Source organism: Nesoenas mayeri (genome assembly GCF_963082525.1).
Source record: "Nesoenas mayeri genome assembly, chromosome: 1".
Lineage (NCBI taxonomy): Eukaryota > Metazoa > Chordata > Aves > Columbiformes > Columbidae > Nesoenas > Nesoenas mayeri.
In genome coordinates this window covers 69,063,752-69,079,730 of record NC_137541.1, presented here as the reverse complement: position 1 = coordinate 69,079,730, position 15,979 = coordinate 69,063,752, and the positions used below count along the sequence as shown (strand labels likewise).

Here is a 15,979-nt window from a genome sequence, read left to right as displayed (position 1 = left end):
TATATGTACGCCTGTAGGATGCAGATCTCCCCAGTCTCTAGGATCACTCAATCTGTCCCAGTAGATGCCCCTGGACCCCACTGTCCCCAGTTGCTGGCACCTAGAGGTAGAAGCCCATGAGGCTACTGTCTCTCTCCAGTTGCTCACTCATGCATATACCCCACTCACGCAGAGCTGGCTGGGACTTCCTTGGTCCCCCTGCAGCCAACCCACCTAGTCTTGACCTTAAAAAGACACACACAAGTGGGTCTCATTCTTAGAGACCTCCAGACCCTGTAGTTTCTCTGGCAGCTGGCTGGGGATCCCCTGATCCTCTCATAGCCTGCTTGGCCAAGGTCTTACCCTTAGAGATTTCAGGCATTTTACCTACTTGCCAGCTGCTCCAGTTTGATCTCCACTAGTGCTCACATACTCAGCCTCACACCTGCACTTGCTCCAGTTGCCAGCGGCCAGACCCCCATACAGACCAGCAAACTGTTTACATGTGACCAGCACTATTTATCTCCTTATCCCTCTATTTTTCTATATTTGTTCCTGTCTAAGTGGCCTAGATCCCTCCCTTTCCCACCATTGGTTCTTCCCCTAAGCTTCCCATAATAAGCCATGTGCAATGCCCAAATACTCTTCCCTGCATCCTGTAACGTATCCTATCCCTCTAGGTAGTGATACCCCTACTCTAAAAGTGCTGTACTGTTGAATCATCTTGGTGGCTTAGATCATGAATAAGTGACCAGAACATTTTTTATTTCTTTCTTTTCTCTTAAGCGTAATCACATTTATTTATGTATTTATTTATTAATTTATTAATTTATTCATTTATTTATTTATTTTTCAGGAGCATCCCAGACCAGAGTATGAAACCAAGCTGCTGCAGAAAAAGCTGAAAAATAAAAACATGAGAGCAGAAAATTCACATGAAGTAAGACACAACTTACTCTTTTCATTTATATTTAATTTATACTATGTTTTGTTTTATCATGATTATGTATTTGTCTGTCTCTGGATAGTTTGCAAAAGACACTTTTTGGTGCTCTTAATTAGCCTTTTAAGTTGCTTGCTAGGGATCTGCTGTATGCAGCCTTGCAGTGTCATTGAAAGGCTTTGAGGTCCTCTCTTTGCTAGTTCTGCAAAGTGAAGCATTTTGCATAGCAATATGACAGGTGATTCAAGATCTAATCTGTAAAGTGGTGAATTATTAGTAAGATAATCACCACAGGCATTATAGCAATGACCTAGGATTTCAGTACTTTGTGGACAATGAAGACAACAGCTTTTATCATAGTTATTTCATTTGCATAGGTAACATTGGCATCCTTAGTTATGTTGCAGTTACACAGTTGTGCAGTTTTGATAGCATTTCCAGTAGGAATGGAAAAATAATAATTGGTATATAATTTTTAGATTGAAGTGTATTTAGGGTTTTTCTGGCTATCTCAACCTAAGAACAAGGACTTATTTTTGCAGTCCTCTCTTGTAAAGTGCTGGTCGAGGTCTGTTTCCAAAGCACTTCTAAGTCTCTGCAGACTTTGTCCATGAAGCTTGGTTAAACATTGCTTATTCCTGTACGCCACATGTGGCAAAAAATCCAAACCATTCCAAACCCATGTCCAATTTCCAGGTAGAAGGAAGCAACTTACTTTGTTTAAACATTGCGAACCAGTATCTGAAGTGGAAAGTACTCCAGTTTCCAGGTTTGGTCCAATAAATTTAGCCTTGCAGCTTATGAAAGAACTTAACTACCCCTTTCTACCCCTGGTCACTGTCAAGATTGTGAAGTGTTTTGACTGAACCTTTCATCTCAGTGAGGCTGCCTTTCTCCTGTTGGGCCCAAGCAAACCACACAGAAGACGACTGAAGGATTCTCAATTGCTTTCGTAGGCTTGCCCACATCTTGCCCAATATGAGCAAGGACTCTGACATAGCGCTGTGTGGAGGTCTTCCGTTACACATTAAGTAGTTCTCTAGGCCTTCCAAGTGAGGGATCAAAGACTTAAAGACAGATAAAGCAGCTGCTGCCATTTGTTCAGCTTTTTCTAACTTAAAGTAAACGAAATCTGGAAACAAGTCAGTGATTGATGCTGCAGAATATTAGACTTCTGTAGTCATGAGGCAGTGTTAGATGATTAACATGCTTAAATGAGACACAGAAAAATAGCAGCATTATAAATTAGAAATTAATTTAAGGTAAAAGAAAGCAATTAAAATGAGGAAAAATGTAAAGATAGAGCACTATAAAAATGTGAATAACTCCTTTCAGACATTTGGAAGTGAAAGGCTTTCCTGGAATAATTTTACCTTCAATTACCTTTTGTAACAATGTAGATGGAAAAATAGCACTCAGAAAGAAAAGATTTACTTCAGGTTTTTGAGGCATCTGCATGGAAACTTTCTCCAATGTCCTTCCAGGATTCAAAATCCTATTTTGGAAATTGATGTAGATATTTTGAACAGCAAACTGCAAAACTGGGGAAAAATAGTAATATTTAATTATGAACTAATTTTGAAAAAAAAATATTTTAGTTCTTAGGTAATTTAAATAATATTTAGAAAAGTTTCCCACAGTCATTTCAATCACTTTCTAGGTTTTGTAAAAATAGAGTACTTCAAGATTTGCCATCAAACAGTTACTCATAGGCATCAAACAGTTATTCATACGGCAGAACATATCATTTGTGTTGATTAAGGTAAATTTCTATTATAATAAATGCATCCATCCTGCAACTTACTGGTTACTATTTCTCCACAAATTACTGAAATATATTTCAAACTTCTGAGCAGTTTTCTGTCAGTTAACATTTTGCTTACTAATTCTGTTGTAATCAGTTTTTTGATTTCCCTCAAATTCTTTCTAGCAAACTGCACACTAGTCTGGGCTTGGAAGATGTGTTGCTTTGTGGTTTGTACCTCACAGTCTCATGATATTATAAGGGCAAGGACTGTTTGTGTGAGGCCTGCTGAAGAGGAAAAAGCCCAGTTCTTAAACTGAACTGTTATGTTTAATGTAACTGTGTAAATGTATCACTGCATTTTGCTTTAGATGATCCTGAAAAGTTAGATGTTAAAAGTGATCAGTATCTAAGACTGCAATAGTTCTTCTGCTTAATTGTTAGCGGTTTTAATATTTTCTTTTTCCTCCTTCAGATGGCTGTATGTTTTACACATTGCAAGACCATTAGCTCAGGAGTTTTTCCATGGCAGGTTAATATTAAGGCACAGGTTTCTGTGAGGTCTCTGGCTCAGTACTTCTGTCTTGTTGGGTGGAAGCCAAGGTACAGGACTTTATCATATTAATAGTGTAGATCTAGTGTCTGGACTTGCATCAAAGTAGAGGTCTGTGTAGTTAAATATTCAGTCTTCCTAATTTCTTGGTCTTGTATGAATACACAGATGCCTGTGAGGTCTCAGTATCCTCATATCTTGGTTGACAGTCTAATGTCATAGCAGAAGTCTCTGTGAAGTTCTCGCCTGAATACTTTTAGCTGACTAGTGTAATTTAAAGGCATATCTTTTGGGTGTAGCTGGTCAAAAACTGTAGTGTGCTGTGCTGATATCAAAGGACAGACTCTGGCACCGCTGTCTGAAACTTCTCTTTACTTATCTAAGATGAAGTCAGAAGTCTCCAGTTCAGCAGCTGTGGCTTGTTGGGATAGAAATGATGCCAAATCTGTGGCTATTGTGAGAATACTGATTTAGAGCTTACTTAAAGGCATACATTTCTACAAAATTCCTGGCTTGTTTCCAGTATGTTAATTCTTCTGTTCCGGTGAGGATGTGACTAGTTTTATGGCAAGAAATTAAGCTTTTATGTGGAAAGCTCTGTATACAGTGCATTTTTTTTTTCTTGCCTTACTCCAACAAGGAGTCCTTGTGAAGTTAATTGGGTTGTTTTTGCAATGAAGGGATAGGAGTTTGGTTATGGACTGGTTTTGTGATTGCAGAAGAAAATTGACACCACTGGCATACTCTCTTAAATGATAACTTGGGAATACCTGTTAAGAGGAAACCTACTTCAGCATACAGTTTTCACTGTCTGCTGTTGAAGTCATTAACTTTAATGAGTGTGGAAGGTGCCCAACACCTGTCAAGCCGAGTAAACATATGAGTCACTCTACCCAGGCAACAAATTCCAAATCAGCTTGATGACACTGGCAATAGAAAGTATTACAGATCTAAGGTACTACTTGGCTAATGGGGTTTGTGTTATAGAATACAACTTTAATTCAAATGCTGATTAGGGCATTTGTGCTGCTGTAATAAGCAAAGAATAAAATTTCAGCTTACACCACCCTGTGTGGTTCAGGCTGTTTTAATAAATATTTTATCGGTTATTCTGAGAGTGGAAAAGAAACTGTGAGGGCTAAGAGCACTTCACAAAAGATTGCTCTGAAATTCCTCTTACAGTAACAACCTAAGTAAGGTTCTACTGTTTCAGAAGATAATTCATTTAAAGCTAAAGGAGTTGAATCATTTACATGAAATGCCTCAGGTTAGGTAGTACATGCATAAACATAGTCCTTATAAATTATTACATCAGTTTAGAAAAATGACAAGTTCTAAGGGACTCATTCTGGAAACCTGCAAGGATCCAGCAGATAATCAATAACAATATTTGATTCTTTGCAGTCACATAAATAAAGGCTTGCAAATAGAGCTTCTTGATCCATTTACATTAGAAGGCTTCTTTGGCCTTGCAGCAGAAATGAGTGCTTATGTGTTCATGCATGAATGCGTGTGTCTGATAATATGTTCATGTAAAGATGGCAGATGCAATTATTCTACTAAAGCGATTTATATTATTTTTTTTTTTTTTGTTCTTGTTTAATACACTATCATATAGAATATGCAGAGAGAAATATTTAACAAATAGGGTAAGGTTATTGTATCTGCAGAATGTTAACTGAAAAAGGTGTTGGACATTTGTAATCTTCTGATAAGTTGTTCCTCTCTCGGTGCAATAGTAATGTTCTCAATGGAAATACATGCAGTTCAGGAAATGAAAATTGGTTTTTTGCCTGAAAACATGCAGATGGGGTTCGATCCAACTCTCACTGGAGCTGATGGAAAGAATGCCTTCCAGCCATTTCTGGGAGAGATGGATCAGGCCCTGTCTCCTTTTCATTAAATGTCCAGCTGATCTGGCAAACATGATGCAACATTGTATATATTCTTATCTTTCCTATTTGGCGGGAAACTGAATAACTCATTCTACATACTTCTCAAGGAAAACTTTATAGAAAAAGAGGGCTTGTCTCTTGGCTCATGTCCTTACTTGGAGCAAATCCTGGGAATAATAGCATCTGGCATTCTGTCTTGCCTTTAATTCATTTTAAATATGAAAGTGGCAGAATAAGTTATTTAAATTGTTAATTCAGCTGGTAATTTGAACAAAAGAGAAATATTTCCTTTTAAACCATTGTTTCAGTTCGTAACTGAATTTAAGCAAGTTGGTTTGAAGAAGGTCTCTAGGGTAAGATTGATACAGATAAATATAAGGTAGAACTGTACACTGCTGACAAATACTTTACATATATATATTTTTAAAATTGTCAGCATTGTAAAACATGAAATAGTAATTCTTGCTACAAGTCGGTTCCTTACCCAGTTTTGCATAAGTAAATCTCCCACAAGGCCTAAGAAACACTTCTGATGTTGGAGTCCATCTCTTTATAAGCAAACCCTTGATAAGATTAAAAAAAGAAAAAAAATATACATTTTTTTATATATTATCTGCAACTTCATAGAAGAAACTAAGAGTATTGGTCATAAATACTAATTTGGACAATCAGAACTGTAAAAGAACTGTGAATAAACCCAGTGTTCCTTAATAACTAATATTGAGAAAATATTTTTTTTAGCATTTGTTGGACCTTATTATTAATGTGATTAAAGACAAACAAACAAACAATTTTGATTCAGTATTTCTTAAGTTAGCCAGTGTCTTTCAAGCCTCTTTCATTGCTTCACCTTGACAAATAACTTCACTTTCCAAGCATATGGGAAAATAGGAATGTGTAATACCTGATTCTATCTATCTATCTATCTATCTATCTATCTATCTATCTATCTATGTATCTATTTTCAACTTATTCCTTGCGTCAGTAACTTTTGAAAATAAAAAATGGAGAATGCAGAAGATGAATGAGGACACCTATGGTGATAATAATAGAGAGAGATCTCATTCTCTTTATTGTAGCAATGTTTGGTTAGCTAATAGGATCAAATAACATCTGAAGGATAAATTTTATAATTCTGATTATTTTAATGTTTATCTGAGTCCTGGGTTACACCAGTTTTATACCATAGTATTCATAAATAGAATTTGTGTCTTCAAGAGACTGTTGACAACATCTTTCAGTGTGCTCTCATTTAGATGTATGTGTTCAAACCTCTTCCCTATTGTTGTCTTGGAAACTGGTTATCTATGTATGGAGTAGTGCAGAAAAATGTAGCTAAAAATGTCCCACTTTCTCCCTGTGTCTTTGAAGATCTGAGATGGGATTTTCTTATTTGTATCAAGTTAATGAACCCAGTGTATCTCTGGAGTTCTGTGGTCCAGCATTTAGAATTATATTCCAGTCACTCTTCAGAAGGAGGTGGCTCTTCCAATACTCTGGACATGAAGAAAGAAAACACTTAGAAAAATAATATAACAGAATAATTCAGGTTGGAAAGGTCTATAGGATTTTAGCTCGTCCAAATTCCTGCCCAAAAGAGCATCAGCTATGATATCAAACCAGGTTGTTCAGGGTATTATCCAGTCAGGTCTTGAAAAGCTTCAAGTATGGAATTGGTACAATCTTTCTAGATGCTGCCTGACTGTCATCATGGTATAAAAGCTTCTCATTATATCCAGCCTGAACTTGTCTTGTTTCAATTTATGCTTATTGTCTCTCATCCTCTCAGCATGTGCCACTGTGAAGAAACTGGCTCTGTCTTCTTGATGACCTCCTTAAGCAACGTGAGAAAGCCTTGTTCCTCAGCATGTCTTCATGGGACAAGTGCTCCAAGACTCTCTGCTAGACTAACATAAGTTGAGCAATTTATTTTTTCTATTTAGGGCCCCAAAACTGGATACAATATTTTAGATGCAGGATAATAAGTGCTGAGAAGCAGAAGTAATCACTTCCCTTGATCCGCTGGTTAACCACCGGTTAACAAAGCCCATGTGCTGTTAGCCTTTGCTCATGTTCAGCTTGCTGTCCATATAGACACCGACAGGCCTTGTCAGTAGAGTCTAGTACTGCAAGGAATTTTCCGTGTCGAAGGCAAATCTTTGCATTTGTCCTTGTTGAATTTCATGAGATCTATATAGGTTCATTTCTTCAACCTGTCTAGGTCTCTCTGGATGATAGCCATGTACTCGAGGATATTGACTGATATTTCCTCAGTCTGACGTCATTTGTAAACTTAATGAGCAATCATTCCATTACCTCCTCCAGATCCTTCTTTGAAGATGTTAAACAGGGAAGTCCTAATGTAGAACCCAGCAGTAGTCCAGCTGTTACAGTTCTTCAGGTAGAGTATGACTCATTAGCTAATACCCTCTGAGTCAAACAATCAAAATTGTATTTTGCTGAAGTCAAGGCAAATGACATTGACAAGTGTCCTCATGTCCTCAAGCCTAGTAGTTTTCTCACAAGTTGGTATGGCATGATTCACCTTTTGTAAATCAGAGAGGACTGCTCACAATTACCTACTTCTCCTTTATCTGCTCAGAAGGTTTCAAAACAACTTTCAGGAGACCAAAGTGAGGCTGACTTCTTGATTATCCTTTTGTCCTTTCTTTGAAGAAGGGTACATAATTGCTCTTTCTGCAGTTGCTAAGGCCCTTCCCTCATCTCAGTGTCCTTCCAGACATGACAGAATCAACCTTACAGTAACATCTGCCTACTCCTCAAGCTTCCATTACTCTTCTCTGAAATTATAGGTAAATGAAATCACTGCTTGTCTTTTCTAAAGGAATAAATCATCATTTTGTCTAGACATCAAAATGGTATTTAGGAATATTGGATACTTTCTTTTTCAACTGCTGAATGCCAAACAGTGCAGATCAGAGCCAGAATTTTCAGTAAAAGGTATCTAATGCTTGTGAGACCCCTTCTTCCAAAATAAAAAAAAATATTGGTCTTTTTCAGAAGAGAGGTTTGAACCCAGAAACAAGAGAAGACAGGCCACTGTTTGTTGGTCTTATTTGTGTTACTTATTAAGATGTTGGCTCAAGAAAGCATTCTTTCTAGGGCAGTACTACAGCTTGCAGTGTTTAATCACGTAACTGGGACTTAAGCATACGATTAAAGTTAAGCACATGCCTCTGTATCCTGAATATGGGTACAATTAAGTGCTTTTTTGAATTGAGGCCTAAGCTTCTTATTGACACAATTAAAGATGATGCAGGTCTCTTTCCTATTAAACCAAATAGAAAGGCTCATTCCTACAGGTTTTATTCATCAGTACTTGAAATTAATAGCAGTTCTGCCTGAGTAATAAAGTTTTAGTCCTTATGTCTGCAGTTACTGCAGATGAGTTACTATCACGTTGTACCCAGTTAAAGACTATAATAACAGGTTAGAGGGTTACAGCAAAGTCTCAGGTGAAAAAATAAATCTCCAGAAGGGCTGCTGGGTTTTAGCTTAATGCAGATACTGGAACTTAAGAAGCTTCCTTTTCCTGTGTGCTGGTGACAAACTCCTGTATCTTGGAGTATATTTTTTACCTTCTGTTGAGCATATTTATAGGGTAAATTTCATGCTATTAATCTCCAAGGTCAAAACAGAAGCCCAGATTTGAGACAAAATTTACACAAATTGGCTGTGGAAACAACAGTCAGTTAAGCTGGTTGCCAAGAATTTTTTATTTGATGCATATTGAAATCCTGTCTGCAGTTTTAAAGAAATAAACTGCATTTACATTTAATTCCTTTGGGCACCCATCCCATGTAGATTGAAATTCCACGTACTCCAAGCTTAAAAAAGTAAATAAGTCAGTTTGAACCAGACAACTTTTGCAGCTATTATCATGATTAATTGAAAAACACTTGCCTGCTGATGTGCTGATTTTCACTATTCACTTAATTTAGGGCTAGGATGGCCTTGTGTTCAGAAGCTCCTTCATGCCATGGGATTTCATGTAATAGATAAACTTGAATTTTTACTGGGTTATTCAAGTCAACTTTTTCTTCTGTTGATACCACCTGCATATTGTACAACTGAATTTAGGAAGAGCAGACTTTTAATTATTAATACATGATGCCAGATTCACCGCTTCTTTCTATCTCTGTTGTTCATGTAGTGAAAATCTAAACCTTATTTGGACGCATTGACTAATTTAACAACTTCCAATGGCATACTCCAACTCTAGCCCCAGAGACTGGTACATAGCTAATGATATAAATAAAGATGGAATATTACCTTTTTTGAACAGTAAAAATAAACCTCTAGTGCATCTCCTCTTCCAACAAGGAGTCCACCAAAAGATGGTAGAGTGATGGGTATGTGCCCCTAGCTATCTCTTTGTATGTAAGGATAACAGTTCAAAATTCAGTCGTCCACATGATTTTCTTCTGTTCTTGAAGTTCCATGAAATCAAACCAGAAAACTGAAGGAGGATGCTATAAAGCTTTTATAATTGTCTAATGCTAGAGTGTAAGAACTGTTCTAAAGATTACTTCTATCTTTAGCCCAATTGACAAATTGAGCCTCAATCTCATAATTAAAGTGGTCCCAAACAACAGCAAAGTTCATCCTGATCTGTTTAAAATTGGATGGTACTTTGAGCATCACTCTAGAAGCTTTCCTAACCCATAGACACAAGTTGCAATCTTTTCTTTGTGTGGCAAATTACAGTAGCTTAGAGAAAGCATAGACAACTTAGTGGACCTAGTGTTGTACTCTGTTTTGCTTCTTTTGGACCTGATTTTCCTACTTTGCACTTGGTTTTCTTATTGAGATGAATTGCCTGGAAAATAGGTTGGACCTCATTTCTTGAAACAACTTAAATACCACAGTATCACAGTATGTTTGGGATTGGCAGGGACCTCAAAAGATCATCTAGTCCAATCCCCCTGCTGGAGCAGGAACACCTAGGTGAGGTCACACAGGAACATGTCCAGGTGGGTTTTGAATGTCTCCAGAGAAGGAGACTCCACAACCTCCCTCGGCAGCCTGTTCCAGTGCTCTGTCACCCTCACTGAGAAGAAGTTTTTTCTCAAATTTAAGTGGAACCTCTTGTGTTCCAGCTTGATCCTATTATCCCTTGTCCTATCATTGTTTGCCACCGAGAAGAGCCTGGCTCCATCCTCGTGGCACTCACTCTTTATATATTTATAAACATTAATAAGGTCCCCCCTTAGTCTCCTCTTCTCCAAACTAAAGAGACCCAGCTCCCTCAGTCTTTCTTCATAAGGGAGGTGCTCCACTCCTTTAATCATCTTCGTTGCCCTATGCTGGACCCTCTCCAGCAGTTCCCTGTTCTTTTTGAACTGAGAGGCCCAGAACTGGACACAATATTCCAGATGTGGTCTCACCAGGGCGGAGTAGAGGGGAAGGAGGACCTCTCTCGATCTACTAACCACCCCCCTTGTAATACACCCCAGGACGCCATTGACCTTCCTGGCCACAAGGGCACAGTGCTGGCTCATGGTCGTCCTGTTGTCCACCAGGAGCCCCGGGTCCCCTTCCCCTACACTGCTCTCTAATATGTAATTTCCCAACCTATACTGGAACCTGGGGTTGTTCTTGCCCAGATGCAGGACTCTACACTTTCTCTTGTTAAATTTCATCAGGTTATTCCCTGCCCAACTCTCCAGCCTGTCCAGGTCTCACTGAATGGCAGCACAGCCTTCTGGCATGTCAGCCACTCCTCCCAGCTTAGTGTCATCAGCAAACTTGCTGATAGTGCACTCTATTCCCTTGTCTAAATCGTTAATGAATATATTGAATAATATTGGCCCCAGTACTGACCCCTGAGGCACTCCACTAAATACAGGCCTCCAACTACTGGCTTCTCTCCTTAAGCCAGTTTGCAACCCACCTCACTACTCTATTGTCTAGACCACACCTCCTCAACTTAGCTGTGAGGATGCTGTGGGAGACTGTGTCAAAGGCTTTCCTGAAGTCAAGGTAGACCACATCCACCACTCTACCATCATCCATCCACCTTGTTACATTCTCATAAAAGGCTATGAGGTTGGTCAAGCATGACTTACCCTTGGTAAAGCCATGCTGACTGCCCCTAATAACTCTCTTATCCTTGATATGCCTTGAGATGGCACCAAGGACAAGCTGTTCCATTACTTTCCCAGAGACAGAGGTGAGGCTGATGGGTCTATAATTATCTGAGTCCTTCTTCTTGCCCTTTTTGAAGACTGGAGTGACATTTGCTTTCCTCCAATCCTCGGGCACCTCTCCAGTTTCCCAAGACTTGGCAAAGATGATGCAAAGTGGTCTAGCAATGACTTCAGCCAGCTCCCTCAGCACCCGCGGGTGCATCCCATCCGGACCCATGGATTTATGGATGTCCAGACTATTTAATTGCTCCCTAACCCAGTCCTGATCAACTAAAGCAAACTCCTCCATTGACCTGGCTTCCTCTGGGGTCTCAGGGTACAGGGCTCCCCAGGACAGCCTCCTGCAGACTAGACAGAGACAAAGAAGGCATTCAGTAATTCTGCCTTCTCTGTATCTTCTGCCACCAGGGCACCCACCCCATTCATCAGTGGGCCTACATTGCCTCTGGTATTAGTTTTATCTGCTATGTATTTGAAAAAGTTCTTTTTGCTCTCCTTGACCCCTCTTGCCAGCTGTAATTCTAAGGAGGCCTTGGTTATCCTAGCTGCCTTCCTACATCCTCTAACAGCAGCCTTATATTCCTCCCAAGTGGCCAGCCCCTGCTTCCATGACCTGTAAACTCTCCTCTTCTGCTTGAGCATACCCAACAGATCCCTATTCAACCACACAGGCCTCCTGGCTCCCTTCCTTGACTTCCTATGTGTGGGGATGCTCTGATCCTTAGCGTGGAAGAGTTGATACCTGTCTCTTTTGAAAGAGTTGATACTTGTCTCTTACATTGCAAATATATCTTTAAAAATTACCTACTGTAATATTTGAAAATATTTAATGTCTCAGACTGATTTGTTTTACAAATGCTGTATCAAAAATACAGCTTCAGTTCTGTCTTCCTGTTGATGCATTACAAAAGCAACCCTTAGGACCTTTTTTTTTTCCCCCCAGAATTCCTTCTTTTTCTGTTTTCTGCAGCTCCTATCATGGTCTCTTCTAGTTTGCCTATATTTTCTATCTGTCTATTTTTCCTTGGTAAGGACAGACAGTATAGAAAGGTACAGTGGCTCTGCCATTGAAAGAGGAAGAGATCCCACCTTTACTTATGGGACAATCACTACCAGTTCTACAGAGACAACGTGGTATAAGTTTACATCTTCTTGGGCATTATTTGAAAGGGAAATATTATCAAATCCAGACACAAGGAATGAATCGTCTTAATTTGCAGATAAAGAAAAGACTTAAAACAGTTTCAAAGAAGTTTTCTTTCTATAAACATTGAACATAAAGATGGTAGTGATTTTCTTTTCCCTGGGTCCATTGTCAACTCACTGGTACATAAAAAGTGAAGTGCACTACATTTATGGAAGTATCCTTGCAAAATTGTGAGTCATAACAAAAGACATTATGAAGAAAAATAGCAAAACTCTAGATAAGAAATCGTTTCAGGCATACTTGTTGAAATGGACTGCTATTCCAGAAACAATACTGACAGCAAATATGCCATATCCAATAAATGAAAAATATCTGTAAATAAAGTTTTTTACTGCAATAAGGTAATCTTTAAGAAATAAAAGGTGTCAATTAGTGAAATATGCTGGATTGGAGAGCTCCGGGTGTTGAACATAGAAGAGACTTAACGTCTCAAAGTTTTAAAAATTATTGACAGTTTGCATCCAAAGCATGCTTGAAAAAAAAAAAAAAAGACACCCATCAGACATTAGAAGGCAGCTCACAATGATTAAGAATGTCTTTTTGTAGCTGTAAAGTGAAATAAAAGTTACAAAACATTAATTCTGGATTAGGCTTTTAAAAAGAAAATTAAAACCATTGAAAGGTTTTTAAACCTACTGATAAAAACCCCCACAAAATAACTGACACACCTATGTAGTTGTCATGGTTTAACTCGAGCTAGCAATACAACCACGATAACCACTTGCTCACTCATCCCTCCCCTGCCACCTCCCCATCTCCCTCCCAAATAGAGGAGAGAATCGATAGGAAGAAACCTGGATTGAGATAAACACCTTACAGAGTGTGTTTCCAGCAGGTTGAGAGGGCATCCTTCCTCTCTATTCAGTTCTGGTGATACCACAGCTGGAGCCCTATTCCCAGTTCTGCACCTTCCTGTGAAAGAGAAACATGCGCATACTGGAGTGAGTCCATTGAAGCATCACTAAGTTGCTTACAGTATTGGATCATCTGGCAAACCTTTGTATGAGAGTTTGAGAGGCTGAGAGCTGAGATGGTTGAACTTCAGGAAGAGAAGGGTTGTGGGCATCTTATCAATGTGTTTAAATACCTGAATGAAACTGGTTCACGAAGATGAAAGCAGCCTCATCTCAAAGGTGTCCAGTGAAAGGAAAAGAGGTAATGGCCACCACTTGAAATACCAGAAGTTCCAGTTAAAAGTAGGAAAAACTCTTTTACAGGGAGTCAAACACTGCAACAAGATGCCCAGATAATCTGTGGGGTCTCCATTCCTGGAGATAACTAAAGCTTAGCTAGCCACAGGCCTGAAAAACTTCTTCTAACTGACCCTGCTTTAAGGAGGGTCTTAGACTTAGATGATCTCCAGAGGTCCCTTCAAACTCTGACTGTTGTGCAATTATGTGAAATGTAGGAAAGAAATGATCTAAGCAAGTACAGACAAATTGGTTTGACCACAATAGGCACATTTTGAAAAAAATGTAATTTGAGCTTTACCAGAAGTACTTGAGAAATGGCACAAAAAGTAACATGGGTTTACTAAAGGCAAATTACTAAACCATGCCATCTAAACTTGTTTTAAACAATGTAATTGATTCCCTAAGGAAGGGAAATGTAGTGTGCTTCAGTAAACTCACATAGTGTTATGCCACAAGGGGAATATCACATTTTTAATAGGTTATAAACCAATATAGGTTATAAATCAATAGATTTCATTGGAAATGACAGGAAAAATGATTACGAGAATTTTTATTAAAACAAAATTATTATTATTTTTTTTAAATGGTTAATTTGGCAATGCAACTACAGTGCCTTCCAGCCACTTCTGTTTGGTACTTCCAAACATAGAGGAAAGTGTACTCTGACTGAGAGCAACAGCTTACTCAGTTCAAGGGAAGAGAAGAGCATCTGTCTCTGTCTGAAGAAGGGGATTCTGGCATGGTCTTCCTGCTCCTGTGAGCCTTCTTGTTCCTGGCAAATGGCAAGGGATCCATGCATATTGTTATCACTGCAGGGCTAGAGGAGATGATCTCACTGTTTTTAAAAGTTTATAGGACTTCCTGTGAAAGAGAGGGGATTATAACTTAGGGCATGTGCTTTAGATCTTCTCTATTTTATTTTTATGTTTGATTTTTGACTATTTGTGTTGCAGGTGGTGTACTAGAAGCCTTTTTTTGCCTTTATTTTTGTTGTCCTTTTAGATCTTTATATATATATATATATATTTTTTTTTTTCCCCCTTAGTCTACTTTTCCACACAAACCTGCGGCTGAGTCTTTCTAAATGTATGGCATGGCTTTTTTCTGTGCTTCATATTCCCAAGTGTTTAAGTGCATACCTGTTGATTCATCCAGGTGAAATGAGGAAAAGTATCAGGCTATGTAGTGGAAAAGGTCTCATGCTGAATTTGTATGAACTTCAACACATATTTCCTCTCCTCTGCCTTTAAAAGGACTAAAAAGTGCTATAGAGTTGGAAATAGCTTGCTTGAAGAAAGTTACTGTAGAGAACGTGGGAAACTTTGCTGATGATCTGATAATTTTAGAAATGTCTGAGGATCTAAAGCCTTAGAATGTAGATAAGTCCTGGTCTTGACAGATTCATTTTTTTTCAGTGAATATCACACAAATATTTGTTCCTTAATTATTCCTACCCCAGGCTTGTTCAGTTACAGAAATGAACACAGCATGGATGGGTTCTGCCACTCTGTTCTTCAGGATTTACAAGGCTTGCATATTTAAAAAAACCCAAAAAACATACGTTTTCATCTACTTTTGTTTATTCTAGTATAAAATTACTGTTGATGAAAATTAAACCTCTTTTCAGCTAAGTGCCAAGCCAGGGAATATCACAGACTTTTAAGACCATTTTTGTAGCTTAGTTTCTCCTTATGAAATGAAAAATCTAGAGCAGATTCAGAGAGACAAAAACTGAATCAGAAAAATGAAGTGAAGCACAAATTTGAGTAGATTTTTTTTAACAGGGTGTAGAAGAAAGGAAGTAGACACCATTTTGGCACCATTCAGAATGGCTAAGATTGAATAACTAATAAAGTATACCTTTAAGCATAATTTAAAAATACGTTTGTATTTTTATAAAATAAAAGTGTATTTTCCTAGGTTTGTACTATGTGGAAAGATATTGTCTAAATGGGTTTGCATGGGAGCTGGAGCATTACCAGCCTTACCAACTAAGGTGAAGACTTAGAAGTAGGGCTAAAATCTAAGAGCAGAGAAGGATATAATGAAAGAATAAAAATAATAACATGGTTTTGAGGAAAAGAGTAATTATGAACAACTTACAGAAATTAATTGCTATCAATTTTGGAGACATACAGCCAAAAGCAATGTAGACTGAACTGTTCAAAACCCATAGTTGTTTAAGTAATGGAGAGTGGATAAAACTTGCTACAGTATTCTTCCATCCCATCTCCTTGTGCCAGTTGTTTTGTTTGTTTGTTTGTTTGTTTGGGGTTTTTTTGGTTGGTTGGTTTG

General features: G+C 38.3%; 1 protein-coding gene across 1 annotated transcript in view; it reads left to right on the top strand.

Annotated features, from left to right (window-relative positions):
- ANO2 (anoctamin 2) overlaps positions 1–15,979 on the top strand; it is a gene marked incomplete at both ends in the record, with an annotated part of 178,682 nt that overhangs the window by 82,110 nt on the left and 80,593 nt on the right. The window contains one exon of the mRNA XM_080356136.1: positions 836–919. Coding sequence (XP_080212262.1) covers positions 836–919 — 84 coding nt within the window. The remainder of the gene's footprint in view (positions 1–835; positions 920–15,979) is intronic.